The sequence below is a fragment of the Oncorhynchus masou genome, chromosome 16 (genome assembly GCF_036934945.1).
Source record: "Oncorhynchus masou masou isolate Uvic2021 chromosome 16, UVic_Omas_1.1, whole genome shotgun sequence".
Taxonomy (NCBI): Eukaryota; Metazoa; Chordata; class Actinopteri; order Salmoniformes; family Salmonidae; genus Oncorhynchus; species Oncorhynchus masou.
The window spans coordinates 17,321,136-17,335,841 of NC_088227.1; the positions used below are offsets into that span (position 1 = coordinate 17,321,136).

The 14,706-nt window shown below is 43.2% G+C and overlaps 1 protein-coding gene across 2 annotated transcripts in view; it reads left to right on the forward strand.

Moving 5' to 3' along the window:
- The first annotated feature begins 4,836 nt into the window (after positions 1-4,836).
- The window catches only part of cep85l (centrosomal protein 85, like), a 76,308-nt gene continuing 66,438 nt past the window's right edge, over positions 4,837-14,706 (forward strand). Inside the window, exon 1 of one of the 2 annotated variants that reach the window (XM_064990966.1) lies at positions 4,837-4,901. In XM_064990966.1, coding sequence (XP_064847038.1) covers positions 4,886-4,901 — 16 coding nt within the window. In that variant the 5' untranslated portion in view covers positions 4,837-4,885. Of the gene's footprint in view, positions 4,902-13,402; positions 13,741-14,706 lie in introns of those variants that run through there. The other variant, XM_064990965.1, reaches the window with a different exon arrangement.

Here is a 14,706-nt window from a genome sequence, read left to right on the forward strand (position 1 = left end):
TTCACAGGGTTCACATTTAAGGCAAGAGAGAATATGTCCCACACTAAACCTCTCCCCTTATCCTGACAGCTCAGACTTTCAAACAGAGCATAGAGGTCCACATAGCAAAGCAAACCCAGAGAATAGAGACAATCATAACATAGCTTCTTCTGCTACAGAGAAAGACTGAACAGAAAAGGGAGTGTGAGAAACAGTGTTACAAAGACAGGCCAGCAGAGGGCAGCAGTGCAGTCTGACGATAAATACTTTTTCACTGAGGTGTCATGTGACCTGAGCCCAGAGGTCCCAGGGCAGAGGGTGGTAGTGGTAGTGTGGGGGGGGGGGGGGGGTCATGGGACAGAGCAGAAACGGCAGCAGCTGCTGAGCAGACCAAGCAGTATGGCTCCAGGTGAGAACAGAAGTACATCAACTCAACAACCCCCACAGAGCCCCCACCACCCCCATTACAGCCAGACCACCCAAAGCCCGCTGTGGCGGACTCAACCCTGGCCAAACTCTCCAGGTTCTCCTTCACAACCACAAAAGACCAGGAAGTTTACAACCCCAAAAACAACTCCTACATCAGGGGCTCAGGGAACCTTCTCCATAGAGCTTAAAGCAGGGCAACAGGACACAAGGACACAAGCTATCACATACAGCAGAGGACAGGGACGCAAGCTAAAGACTCTACAGAGGATAGGACTGAGGCACGGGTTAGTGGAGGCAAAGACTTACGGACAGTCAACAGTAAGGGCCAGACCCCTTCGATGATGATGATTTGGATGTGGACTGGGACAAGGAGTCAGTGAAAAAAGCAAAAATGACAATGTTTGAAACAGTAATGTACTGAATATTATTTGTAACTTGTCACTGTGTGTGTACATGCATGCGTGTGTGTTATATTCTCACGAATTTGTATAAATATGCAGATCCGTGTTTGATAATGAGATTCATTATTGACTTGATGTCGTGCTGCTGGCTATTGAACAGGAATTATGCCATAGATACAATCTTGTGAAACTATTTATTCTCTAAATTAAACCTGTGTCACAATATTTTTTTAATTTAACTAGGCAAGTCACCTAAGAACAAATTCTTATTTAGAATGACAGCCTACCGGGGAACAGTGGGTTAACTGCCTTGTTCAGGGGCAGAATGACAGACTTCTAACTTGTCAGCTCGGGGATTCGATCCAGCAACCTTTATGGTCACTGGCCTAACCACTAGGCTACCTGCTGCCCCTGAAATAATGCTGTTATATGAGGTAGTAAAGCTTAAATATCACTAATTTGTTCATATGATGTTGCAAATGGCATGTTTTCATCATGGAATGGGCAATATCACACGCTCCATGAAAACTTGCAAAATTGCTATAGGCAGAAGTTATGTTCATTCAGTCATAAAAAAGCAGGCACCAATCAATATGGGTGATAACTGACTGGGCCCTACGTTTGCCTAAAGCTGTGTATTATGATTATGATGTGGTATGTAATGGTTTCATCTTCTTAATCACTTCCAGAAAGCAGATCACCAAAAGGAGCATGGCTGTTGTCATGACTACATGGATAGCAGTCCAAAGGGAAGCTTCATGAAAGCTCCTCAGCAAAAGCTAATGGGATCGGAGGAAGTATTGAAGATGTGTCACACCCTGATCTGTTTCCAGCCCCCCCCCCCCCTCCCTCCCTCCCCTCCCCTCCCCGTCTCATCGATGGCCATCCAGCACACATGGTGAGGCGCCTCCTGAGTGTTCGACCTCGGGGCAGGGCTTTCCAGCACCTGGTTGACTGTGAGGGTTATGGCCCGGAGGAGAGGTGCTGGGTCCCCGTTAAGGACATCCTGGACACGGCCCTCATCGCTGACTTTCACCGCCGGCATCCCGGTCAAACAGGTATGTGCCTGCGTAGGACGCCAGGTGGTGCCCCTAGAGGGGGGGGGGAGTACTGTCACACCCTGATCTGTTTCACCTGTCTTGTGCTTGTCTCCACCCCACCAGGTGTCTCTCACTTGTTCCCATTATCCCCTGTGTATTTATACCAGTGGTTTCTGTTTGTCTGTTGCCATTTAGTCTCGTCTCGTCAAGCCTACCAGCGTATTTTTCCACACTCCTGTTAGTCTAGTAGCTGTTTTCGAGTCCTCCCAGTTCCAACCTTTTCTGGCCTGCCCTGACCCCGCCTGCCATATTATTCTGCCTGCCCTGACCTCGAGCCTGCCTGCCGTTCTGTACCCATCTGACTCTGACCTGGTTTACGAACTTCTGCCTGTCCTCGACCTGCCTCTTGCCTGCCCCTTGTCTAATAATAAATATCAGAGACTCAAACCATCTGCCTCCTGTGTCTGCATTTGGGTCTCGTCCTGTTTCCATCACTTCTCGTAAGTAACATTTAAGAAGATGGAAACAAATCAACCAGATCTCCCTAGGAACGACAAACCGAAGACGCTCTACCAACCAGCCACTTGCATAAAGGTAACGTATGGCGATGCATTGCACACATTACAATCATATCGACCCAACTTGCTGAAGCATGTCTTTTGTTCTCGTTGGTGTAGGTCAGACTGCTCAATGTCAGCCAGACAGTCCCCAGTGAGGTGGTGTGATGGAGATGTTAATGGAGGAAGGTCGGAGGTGGGTGACAACAGGAGGTAAGACGAGGAGCTAATGGATCCTAACTTCCTGCAGATGAAGAAGCAGCCTCATCAATAATGAAGAGACATTGATTAGCCATCCGCCCGTCTGTCTACTACCACATACCTCACCCAATCACTGCATGATGTCAGCCTTATCTTGTTTTCCAGCTGTTTTATTCTGATTTTCAGAAGCATTGTATTTCTCATTTGTCCTCTACAGTGTTTCTGAGGTTCTTCTAATCTCAGTTCCAAGGATTGACTGTTTTGTCAGAATAATATTGGCACGGGTATAATATGTCATGTGAAGTGCATGTGTTCATAATTTTCACAGCTTTTAGATGTGCTGTACTTTGAGAATTTGCAGTTTGACGTATAACACTTTCTTTTAGAATAAAATGAGCTAAACCTATTCAAATTAGAAGAGGTGAACGTCCTGAAGGATTGCATTCCTTGTTGAAATGTAAGTGCTAATGTAGGACTTATTAGCCACAATGGTAGTTCCTCTCAGCAGGTTTTGTCAGTCTGAACAGCCAACGGAGTTGCTATGTGCCAAATGCACATGTCTTGGTGTAGTGGTCTTTGTTCAATTCAACAGACTGTTTTGCTTTTGTCCTCAGTTTATTCTTTGTGGTTGAGATTTCTGTTATTCCTCAGGGTTTTGTCTTTCAATTTAGAGGATCGTCTTTTAGGGTAAGTTTGGTCTACTTTTTGTTTTAGAACTTATCAACTGCTTGGGGAAATTGTCTTGATCTAATATTTTAGGACATAAAGTACTGCATCCCATTCATGGCTGATATCTCCTTTCTTTCACTCCTATAAGAATGCATCTTAGAACAGCCCCTTCCTGTTCTAACTGGCTTGGTAGATCAGGAACAGATGACAGATAATCACTAGCTGCTGATTCCGAATCCACTCCGACGCGCCTCTAAGACTTGCGGTACTAGATCTGTGGGTTGCATAGGAATGAGCAGCAGTGAAAGGCTGGCCTGCGTGCCTCTGGCAGGCTGTACACAGTTACATAAACACACTGGAGATTTCACAGGCTTGTTTTTTCATGGGTGCTGCAGGAGCCGAGAGGGGAGCTGAGGGGAGAAGGCTGAAAAGTATCATTCCTGACAGAAGAGCTGGAGGCCTGAGGTATGAGCTCATGCAGACTGACGTGACTGGCAACACCTCCAAGCTAGCTGTCTCTGAGTTTGACAACATTGTGCATTCAATATTTTTTTTTAACTCAATACGGTCATGGTTTGGATTCAGTCTTACACATAAGGGTAATATTGATAAGACTGCAAGTACTATTTGGCTGAGATGGATTCAACTGTGTATGAGACTGTTGTTACTGGGCTGTGTCATGTAAAAAGTTGGGCAATACACCCACACTGTTGCACCCAGACAAGCCGGAAACTAACACTGACAAAATAACGGCCGACTAAGGAACCCTTACTGTGTAGAAAGACCCTTCTGAGTACCATTTTTCAGCTTCCTTTGAATTTCACACTGAATGACAGCTCCAACTTCCCAAAACAGCATCTATATGTTCTTATCTAGTGGAGAAAGAGGGGAGAGATGGATGTAAGAGCTGGAGAGATCCATTATAGAAGTTTAGTTGACTTCTGTTTTAACTTAAAAGTGGAGCTGAAAGCTTCTGGAATGACCCGGGATATTGTAGAGGCCTTGGAATAGAGACCGTGGGTCTAGTCTGGCTGTCCAGACCTAGTCTAAAATGTAGACTTAGACTAACGTTATTGATCTATATGGATACAGACAGAAGGTCTGACAAAACACCCAATTAAAAAGGCTAATTAACAAGTAACCTAAATCCATGGTTTTAGAAGTGTACTTAAACATCCCAGTCAGCCAGTCTAATGGTGAACATAGAGGCAGATTTACTAGCTGTCTGGAAGGAAGCAGGCTTCAACTTTTTTTGCAATAAAGCTGGTACCTTGATTATGTTTCCCTCTGCATTGAGGCTTCACTGCCAAAAGATTGTATGAAATTGTTTTGTATGTATAGCATGTGTAGAAAGGTTAAATGTTGTTTTACTCCTTTTATATTATGAATACTTCCTGAAAACTAGGCCAAAATCACAGTGACGTACGTACGGGTCATGGACCTTTCTCATTGCACAGCTTGTATTCAAAATGTATTTTTTTTGTGTGTTGTTGCTGTGTTTTGTGAAGGTGGTTGGCTAATCAAGTTCCTGAGTTGAGTTTCATGTCAACGTATTCTGAATCATTTACCACTTCCTCACTCTGCTGCTGCATTGCGTGCCGAAGTGCTCATGAAGAAGAATTTGTGTAAGTAGATTTTCTAAAACTTGAATAGATGTATTACCCGTAATCTTTTCTCATATTTGTTCATGTTGGTGTATACTTACTCACAAAGCAAGCTCCTCAAAAGAAATGCACAGACATATGGGCGTGCTATTTAAAACAGATGTGAATATGTAAAGAGGACACTCGCCTTCTATTAGGATATAACTGAGATTAAGGCTACTTTAAACAGATTTTGACTTTGCATTTTTGTATCTGGCATTCCATTCTACAGCCCATGTTGATGTGGTTGATTTATTCTCAAGTTCTGTTAGCACCATACCACCATCCGTTGTACTATTCAGAGAAACTATTTCGGGCAGAAATGTGTAAAAGTTGCGGTATGGAAACAGCTAATGAGCCATAAACATGTAGTGGTCATGCTAGTGTACTGGTATGTTAGTGTAACACATGGTCTGGCCAGGGTTTTCTGTTGACATGTGTCAGTGCTGTGTGCTAGGACAGCGGGCTCAGTGTGCAGGTTGGCTGTAGTAGTGTGTCCAGGCCCAGTCATTGGTTTCCTGGCTGAGAGACAGGAAGTGGGGGGCAGGGAGCAGTCTGCAGCAAGCTGATAACATGCACAAAAACACTGATTCTGACACCGCTCCGTTTGCCCAAAGTCCCTCTTGATATATATTTCAACAATGATCTGGAAATTCTACATGTCATCCACTTCATCTGAGGTGGTGGAGGGAAAAACAGCAGCAAAATAGCAGGTCCCTGCTGTCGTCAGTGGAACACTGAGATATTCAGAGTCCTCTGAGAGGAAATTGTTGTGTTTGTGTGCTGGGTAGTGACTGTTCATTACTCTCTAATAAGGGCTGAGTGCCAGACTTCTGCTTTGATACCAAAACGTGTGTCCTTTGCTTTGGAGAATTAGGCTTTCTTTAAACAATATTTTAGTAATTAATGCATTCCATTATTAGCTAGTTGTATTGGAATTCTCCCTGACTTAGACACATTCCAGATGTGGTTTTGTAATAGGCCTAGTTACAAGCCACCTCTTATTGTAGGGTGACCAGACTCCCCCAATTTCTGGGTACAGTCCATGGTTTTGGTGGCCTGACCCCGGCTAGAGCTGTCCCCAAAAAATGTCCCCGGTGGGTAATCAATGTGTGTTATAAATAAATTATAATTAAATTGAAAGGACTATTGCAAACATTTTAATTTCCAAAATCTGGTCACCTTAGCTTATTGAAGGTCTTTTTTCTGCTCATAAAAGGTGCATCTGAAAATAACCAAAGACGCGAGTTCAATCACACATAAATGTGCACTGTTTAACAGCCCAAGGATTGTTTGGTAAATGTGAACTGTTCTTTGTTCTGTGCTGAAGTGTAGTCTACTGTTCAGACTCCGAATGGGAGGGAGTGGGCCGTGCTGTTTGGCTGAAAGAGCTACTGTTGTCGTGGGGACGGTTTGTGGTGTCCTACAGTGCCAGGGTTCCATCCAGAACAACATGTCTACTCTGTGTCTAGAGATGCATGCACAACTTAGCTCCTCTTATACACAGGTGTTCTTGTTCAGGCGTGACCCAAACAGTTACCAAACTCATCAGAGGCCGTGGTTATCATCACTGTACTATCTATGACAGTAGAATACTTATGAGAAGTAGTGATTGACCAATCGTATCCTACACTCTTAATTAATTTATTTTTCTCCAAAAGGGTTATTTGGCTGTTCCCATTGGAGAACCCGTTTTGGTTCCAGGTAGAACCCTTTTGGGTTCCATGTAGAACCCTCTTATACATGGAACCAAAAGGGTTCTCCAAAGTGTTATCCTATGGGAACAGAGAATTAGAGTGCAGGGACAGTGCTTTCAGAAATTATTCACGCCCCTTGACTTTTTCCACAATTTATTGTGTTACAGACTGAATTTAAAATTGATTATATAGAGATTTGTTTGTCACTGGCATACACACAATACCACAAAATGTAAAAAAAAAGAAGAAAAAAAGACAATAATTACAAACGTAAAGCTTGAGTCAATAAGTATTCAACCCCTTTCTTATGGCAAGCCTAAATGAGTTCAGGAGTACACATCTTTTTACCTTTATTTAACTAGGCAAGTCAGTTAAGAACAAATTCTCATTTTCAATGACGGCCTAGGAACAGCGGGTTACCGACAGGGGGCAGAACGACAGATTTTGTACCTTGTCAGCTTGGGGATTTGAACTTGCAACCTTTCGGTTACTAGTCCAATGCTCTAACCACTAGGCTACACTGCCGCCCCAAACATGTGCATAACAAGTCACATAATAAGTTGCATGGATAGTTTTATTAAGTTGCAATAATAGTGTTTAACATGATTTTTAAAAGAGTGAAAAGAAGGAAGTCTATACATAATAAAAGTATTCCAAAACATGCATCCTGTTTTTAACAAGGCAATAACGTAATACTGCAAAAAATGTGGCAAAATAATTAACTTTTTGTCATGAATACAAAGTGTTATGTTTGGGGCAAATCCAATACAACACATTATTGAGTACCAGTCTCTATATTTTCAAGCATAGCGGTGGCTGCATCATGTTATGGTTGTAATCGTTAAGGACTTGGGAGTTTTTCAGGATAAAAAATAAACGGAATGGAGCTAAGCACAGGCAAAATCCTAGAGGAAAACCTGCTTCAGCCTGCTTTCCACCAGACACTGGGAGATGAATTCACCTTTCAGCAGGACAATAACCTTAAATACAAAGCCAAATATACATTGAAGTTGCTTACCAAGAAGACAGTGAATGTCCCTGAGTTACAGTTTTGAAAATATGGCAAGACCTGACAATGGTTGTCTAGCAATTATCAACAACCAATTTCACTGAGCTTTAAGAATTTTAAAAAGAATAATGGGCAATTGATGCGCAATCTAGGGGTGGAAATCTCTTAGAGACTTACGCAGAAAGACATCTTTAATCGCTGCCAAAGGTGATTCTACAAAGTATTGACTCAGGGGTGTGAATACTTACAGTACCAGTCAAAGGTTTGGATACACCTACTCATTCAAGGATTTTTCTTTATTTTTTGCTTGTTCTACAATGTAGAAAATAGTAAAAAAAATACAGAAAAATCCTTGAATGAGTAGGTGTCCAAAATGTGTACTTGTACTGTATAGGTCTGTATTTATTTTTCAATAAATTTGCAAACATTTCATTATGGGGTATTGTTTGTAGATGGATGAGAATAATATATAAATTCAGCAAACAAAGAAAAGTCCCTTTTTCAGGACCCTGTCTTTCAAAGATCATTCATAAAAATCCAAATAACTTCACAGATCTTCATTTTAAAGGGTTTAAAAACTCTTTCCCATGCTTGTTCAATGAACCATAAACAATTAATGAACATTCACCTGTGGAATGGTCGTTAAGACACTAATAGCTTACAGACGGTAGGCAATTAATGTCAGTTATGAAAACGTCAGACACTAAAGAGACCTTTCTACTGACTCTGAAAAACACCAAAATCGAAAGATCAGGTCCCTGCTCATCTGCGTGAACGTGCCTTAGGCATGCTGCAAGAAGGCATGAGGACTGCAGATGTGGCCAGGGTAATGAATTGCAATGTCCGTACTGTAAGACGCCTAAGACAGGGCTACAGGGAGACAGGATGGACAGCTGATCGTCCTCGCAGTGGCAGACCACGTGTAACAACACCTGCACAGGATTGGTACATCCGAATACCACACCTGCAGGACAGGTACAGGATGGCAACAACAACTGCCCGAGTTACACCAGGAACGCACAATCCCTGCGATTCGCAGTTTTGTCTCACCAGGGGTGCTGGTTGGATTCGCATTTATCGTCAAAGGAATGAGCGTTACACCGAGGCCTGTACTCGGGAGCGGGATCGATTTGGAGGTGGAGGGTCCGTCATGGTCTGGGAAAGTATGTCACAGCATCATCGGACTGAGCTTGTTGTCATTGCAGGCAATCTCAACCCTGTGCGTTACAGGGAAGACATCCTCCTCCCTCATGTGGTACCCTTCCTGCAGGCTCATGACAATGCCACCAGCCTCTAGCATGACAATGACAATGCCACCAGCCATACTGCGCATTCTGTGCATGATTTCCTGCAAGACAGGAATGTCAGTGTCCTGCCATGGCCAGCGAAGAGCCCGGATCCCAATCCCATTGAGCACGTCTGGGACCTGTTGGATCGGAGGGTGAGGGCTAGGGCCATCCCCCCCAGAAATGTCCGGGAACTAGCAGGCGCTTTGGTGGAAGAGTGGGGTAACATCTCACAGCAAGAACTGGCAAAACTGGTGCAGTCCATGAGGAGGAGATGCACTGCAGTACTTAATGCAGCTGGTGGCCACACCAGATACTGACTGTTACTTTTGATTTTGACCCCCCCCCCCCCTTTGTTCAGGGACACATTATTCAATTTCTGTTAGTCACATGTCTGTGGAACCTGTTACGTTTATGTCTCAGTTGTTAAATATGGTTATGTTCATACGAATATTTACACATATTAAGTTTGCTGCAATTAAACACAGTTGACAGTGAGTTTATTTGCTGAGTTTATTTAATCAATTTTGAATTCAGGCTGTAACGCAACAAAATGTGGAATAAGGGGTAGGACGGATCATAATGGCTGGAACAGAGTGAATGCAATGGTATCAAACACATGGAAACCATGGAAAGCATGTGTTTGATATATTTGAACCAGTCCCTCCACTCATTCTGCTCCTGCCATTACCATGAGCCCGTCCTCCCCAATTAAGGTGCCACCAACCTCCTGTGATCAAGAGGTATGAATACTGTTTGAAGGCACTGTACATTGTGACCCTCTTTCTTTGAGCACTTTTTTGAGCGCAAAATACTATCTTGTCAATTAGTTGACTGTGAACTGGAGAGTGTTCTCAATAACTCATGTTGATAATGGAAATGGATGATTGTGTAATAAGCTGGAGTGATGCATGTCATGTTCAGACCTGTTGGGAGATTCAGTTTTGTGTTTTGTTCTTGTTTATAACAGTTTGCCATCTGGAAGTCCTTGTACCTGTAAATACTGTGGTCTGTTTTCATACTTTCCATTTCCTTATATCATTAGAATAAATTTTGACCAAATTTCCAATGTTGATATTGATGTATGATTTGGGCTTGACCCTTAATGTTTTTGCTATTAGGTCAGAGCTGAATTTGCCAACACTCTAAACCTTGGGGGAATGAAATTCATTAACAAAACACTATCTTTGCCTTACTTCAATGAACATTGTTACACTGACATCATACTTGCCATATAGTTTATGCGTTAACTTGATCAAAAGCGGGCAGGAGGAGTGTGCCACCATGTGCTATCATTTTGTGTTGATAAGTCTTCAATTACATGACAAAAAAACAAAAACATTTAGTGATTAAGAACACACACTTTCCCATGCGTCTCATGTCTTTTGGCAGCTCTGCTTAGCTCATCTATTGAGATAATTGCATTTGTATGCAGACACAGAAAGAATGTCATTTATTTAATTGAGACAGTATGGGTAATTGAACAGGGACAATACTGTACACAAATAATTATGCATCGGGGCTGTTCCCCTCGGCTTGAAACGGTCTCATGCTGAATGACTGCAGACAGTTCATGTCATTGTAGCGTTGGAACTGATTTGGATCGGTCCTCTGGTATCATAGCTGACCAATTTTACAGTCTGGCCGTGATGCAAAACTGCAGCTCACATTAAAATACTACATATGTTTCGTCTGTGATTTTTCAGATGTTTTTGTCTGTGTGTTCTGTGTGTTCCTTCCAAATATTCTTCGCTTGGTTAAAACCTGGTGATGGCCAGGGAATGATCTCTGTCATATTGTGATCTTACTGTGTCATGAACAATGATTTGACACAATTTGTTGGCACCATGGTAGGTTGCTAAGGAAGCTCCTCTGTTCAAACTTAAAGGGAAGTATCTATATTAACTTCCAACTGTTTTGGAATTGTGTTTGCTGAAAAGTTGCTTATTGACACATTATTATGGTAGTCTGTTTTTCCCAAGGAAATATTGTATAGAAATACACATTCTCATGATAACGGGTTTGGTATGGGTTTAGGTTAAAGCTGCAATATGTAACTTTTTGGGCTACCAACCAAATTCACATAGAAATGTGACTTATAGATCTGTGACTTTTAGATCTGTAATTCTCATTGAAAGTAAGTCTAAGAAGCGGTAGTTTTTTTCCCACAATAGAGGAACAAAGCTGGACAGTGAAGCACATAACTAAGTGATAGGGAATAAAGAGAGCAAAGCAGAAGTGAGAGGACTAGGTCTAAAGGGACATTTACTGCCTGCAAAAAAACAAACCCACTGTGTTCAGTTTTCAGTTCAAGTGCTTATCGGAAGTTCCCAAAGTGCCATTTATCATTTCAGGATGAGCGTAGAAAATTGTCATTAGTAGGAATGTGACCCTTTCGTAGGCAGGCTTATATGACACTTATATGAGGCTCCCGAGTGGCGCAGCGGTCTAAGGCACTGCATCTCAGTACTAGAAGTGTCACTACAGATACCCTGGTTTGAATCGAGGCTGTATTACCAGCCTGTTCAACCTCTCTTTCATATCGTCTGAGATCCCCAAGGATTGGAAAGCTGCCGCAATCATCCCCCTCTTCAAAGGGGGAGACACCCTGGACCCAAACTGTTACAGACCTATATCCATCCTGCCCTGCCTATCTAAGGTCTTCGAAAGCCAAGTCAACAAACAGGTCACTGACCATCTCGAATCCCACCGTACCTTCTCCGCTGTGCAATCTGGTTTCCGAGCCGGTCACTGGTGCACCTCAGCCACGCTCAAGGTACTAAACGATATCATAACCGCCATCGATAAAAGACAGTACTGTGCAGCCGTCTTCATCGACCTTGCCAAGGCTTTCAACTCTGTCAATCACCATATTCTTATCGGCAGACTCAGTAGCCTCGGTTTTTCTGATGACTGCCTTGCCTGGTTCACCAACTACTTTGCAGACAGAGTTCAGTGTGTCAAATCGGAGGGCATGCTGTCCGGCCCTCTGGCAGTCTCTATGGGGGTGCCACAGGGTTCAATTCTCGGGCCGACTCTTTTCTCTGTATATATCAATGATGTTGCTCTTGCTGCGGGCGATTCCCTGATCCACCTCTACGCGGACGACACCATTCTGTATACTTCTGGCCCGTCCTTGGACACTGTGCTATCTAACCTCCAAACGAACTTCAATGCCATACAACACTCCTTCCGTGGCCTCCAACTGCTCTTAAACGCTAGTAAAAGCAAATGCATGCTTTTCAACCGTTCGGTGCATGCACCCGCAAGCCCGACTAGCATCACCACCCTGGATGGTTCCGACCTTGAATATGTGGACATCTATAAGTACCTAGGTGTCTGGCTAGACTGTAAACTCTCCTTTCCAGACTCATATCAAACATCTCCAATCGAAAATCAAATCTAGAGTCGGCTTTCTATTCCGCAACAAAGCCTCCTTCACTCACGCCGCCAAACTTACGCTAGTAAAACTGACTATCCTACCGCTCCTCGACTTTGGCAATGTCATCTACAAAATAGCTTCCAACACTCTACTCAGCAAACTGGATGTAGTTTATCACAGTGCCATCCGTTTTGTCACTAAAGCACATTATACCACCCACCACTGCGACCTGTATGCTCTAGTCGGCTGGCCCTCGCTAAATATTAGTCGCCAGACCCACTGGCTCCAGGTCATCTACAAGTCCATGCTAGGTAAAGCTCTGCCTTATCTCAGTTCACTGGTCACGATGGCAACACCCAGAATTTGTTCTTAAATGACTTGCCTAGTTAAATAAAATGTGTACAAAATTAGGAACGTCACTAACTGGTCCCACTGGTTTCCCCACTAGGCAACTCAATAGCTCCTCTTCCTGTCTTGACTGACTGCTGTGTTGCTGTCTAGCAGCCTTGACCAGGTGTCTTCCACAGAGCTTCAAACATTTCTGTAAACAAAAAAAATCTCACTGTGAGAAGTTGCCAGCTGATATGACCTTATGACCAGTTGACATGACCTTAGCTGATCCTTTTCTTTTCAGTAACCTTGCTTTGTTTACCTACTTAATGGAAGTGCAGTCTTGGGGTAGAACGTTGGTGTTATTATGTATTAATTAATTACACGACAGTAACAAGTATATTTCCCTTAGATATATTAATTTGTTGTTTAATTGCCGTTCAGCATGGCCTCACCTGGATATCAAAAAAAAAAAAAAGCGACAGCGCGCAAGAAACGTCACAATTTACTCATGATGCGCTGCGCACCTGTACAATTGGCTCTCCGTCAAGACTGCAGACAGTGGGGCTTTGCCTTTGACTGCATACTGCAGCTCAACACCAAAATCCCAAAAGCCACACACAGGGAAACGGTTATCAGTATTTTAGAATACTGTGTGATGCCCGGTTGGCTATGCTTAGAGTCGCCAAGGAACACTCAACCCTTGTCTAGCTGCAGTGGCCTTGGCACTGAGTAGAGGGGGAGGAGACTGAGCCTTTCGGGAAGAGGAGCTGTAAGCACGCACTCAGTGAGATCACATCCTTACATGCATTGCTCTTGCCAGGGAGTCGACAGTAGTTCTTCAGTCAACCTTCCCAAGATTTCAGATTTATGGAGCTCGTTTTGGACAGAAGACGTGTTATAATAGGAAGCCGTTTCGTTTCAGTTTTAATGACTGCCCTTTCCCGCAATGTAATCATGACAACCTCTTGAGGAATCTTCCATCTTTTGTGAGATCACGTTTTGCTTTTTTCTTGTGGGATCTATTCTCGGAGTTCCACTGCGATCGGGCGCATAAAACCAGTCACAATGTGGGGCAGAAACGAATTTGAGGATGGGTTCGATACCTTTAAAACGGGTAAGATCTCATTATTTATATTTTATTCAAGAATAACATCACTGTGCTGATATTTTTATGACAATAATGTCTGACCAGACGAGAGGCTTGATCAGGCTCGTATAACGGTGAACCTTCACTCGAGTCTAGCTAGCTGATGCTAAGCTAATACATAAGGGTTTCTGCTAGCGAGCGAGCTGCTAACGTTTGCTCTCCCGGAGCATCTGGTGCTTCTTGATAATGATGAGACATCGATGATGATGAGACATTGTAACAGAAATGCTTGAATGGATGACTATCAATTCATTGTTCATGACAAAATAATGCAGGTTGCGGAGAGCGGATTTGCTTTCATCATCGGGGGCATTTTGCTAACTGCTCGCCCTTATAGCCTACGATTTCTGTTTCTGTAATCAACATTCGAAAGATGTCTATAGCCAAGCCACATTGTAACATTGTGATGTAGTTAGCGGCATTGTGTCCCTAGAATTATATTATGACGGACCCCCGCGCGTCCTTTGTCTTCCTGTCCAGTGAGACAGTAATTGACAGCTCGCCCTGTCAATTACTGTGGCTTTGGCCAGATTGATAGTTAACTATTAATCTAGCTAGCCTACTAGCTAGATCATCTAAAGTGGCCAACAGATATAGTACCAGCCCTACAAATAGAACATCACGTTTTGATTTAGCCTACAACGAACAACAAACTTGATATGCTCCCGAAGCGTAATGTTCTCCGGCGCCCATCAAACTGCTGAATCAGATGAGCATAGCCACTGCAGTGTCATAATGGGGCTTGGCGGATGGGGCTTGGCGGGTCCCCCGTGCTTTTGTGATCTCAATAATCTTATCTATTTTTGCAAAACCCAAGTACTACATTCTAAATTGCCTGGGCGCACTCCTCCATAAAACAGATGAGGGATTTACACGATCAACTTGTTCTCCATAGTGTTACAATATGTTGGCTTTAAAAAGGCATATCAATTA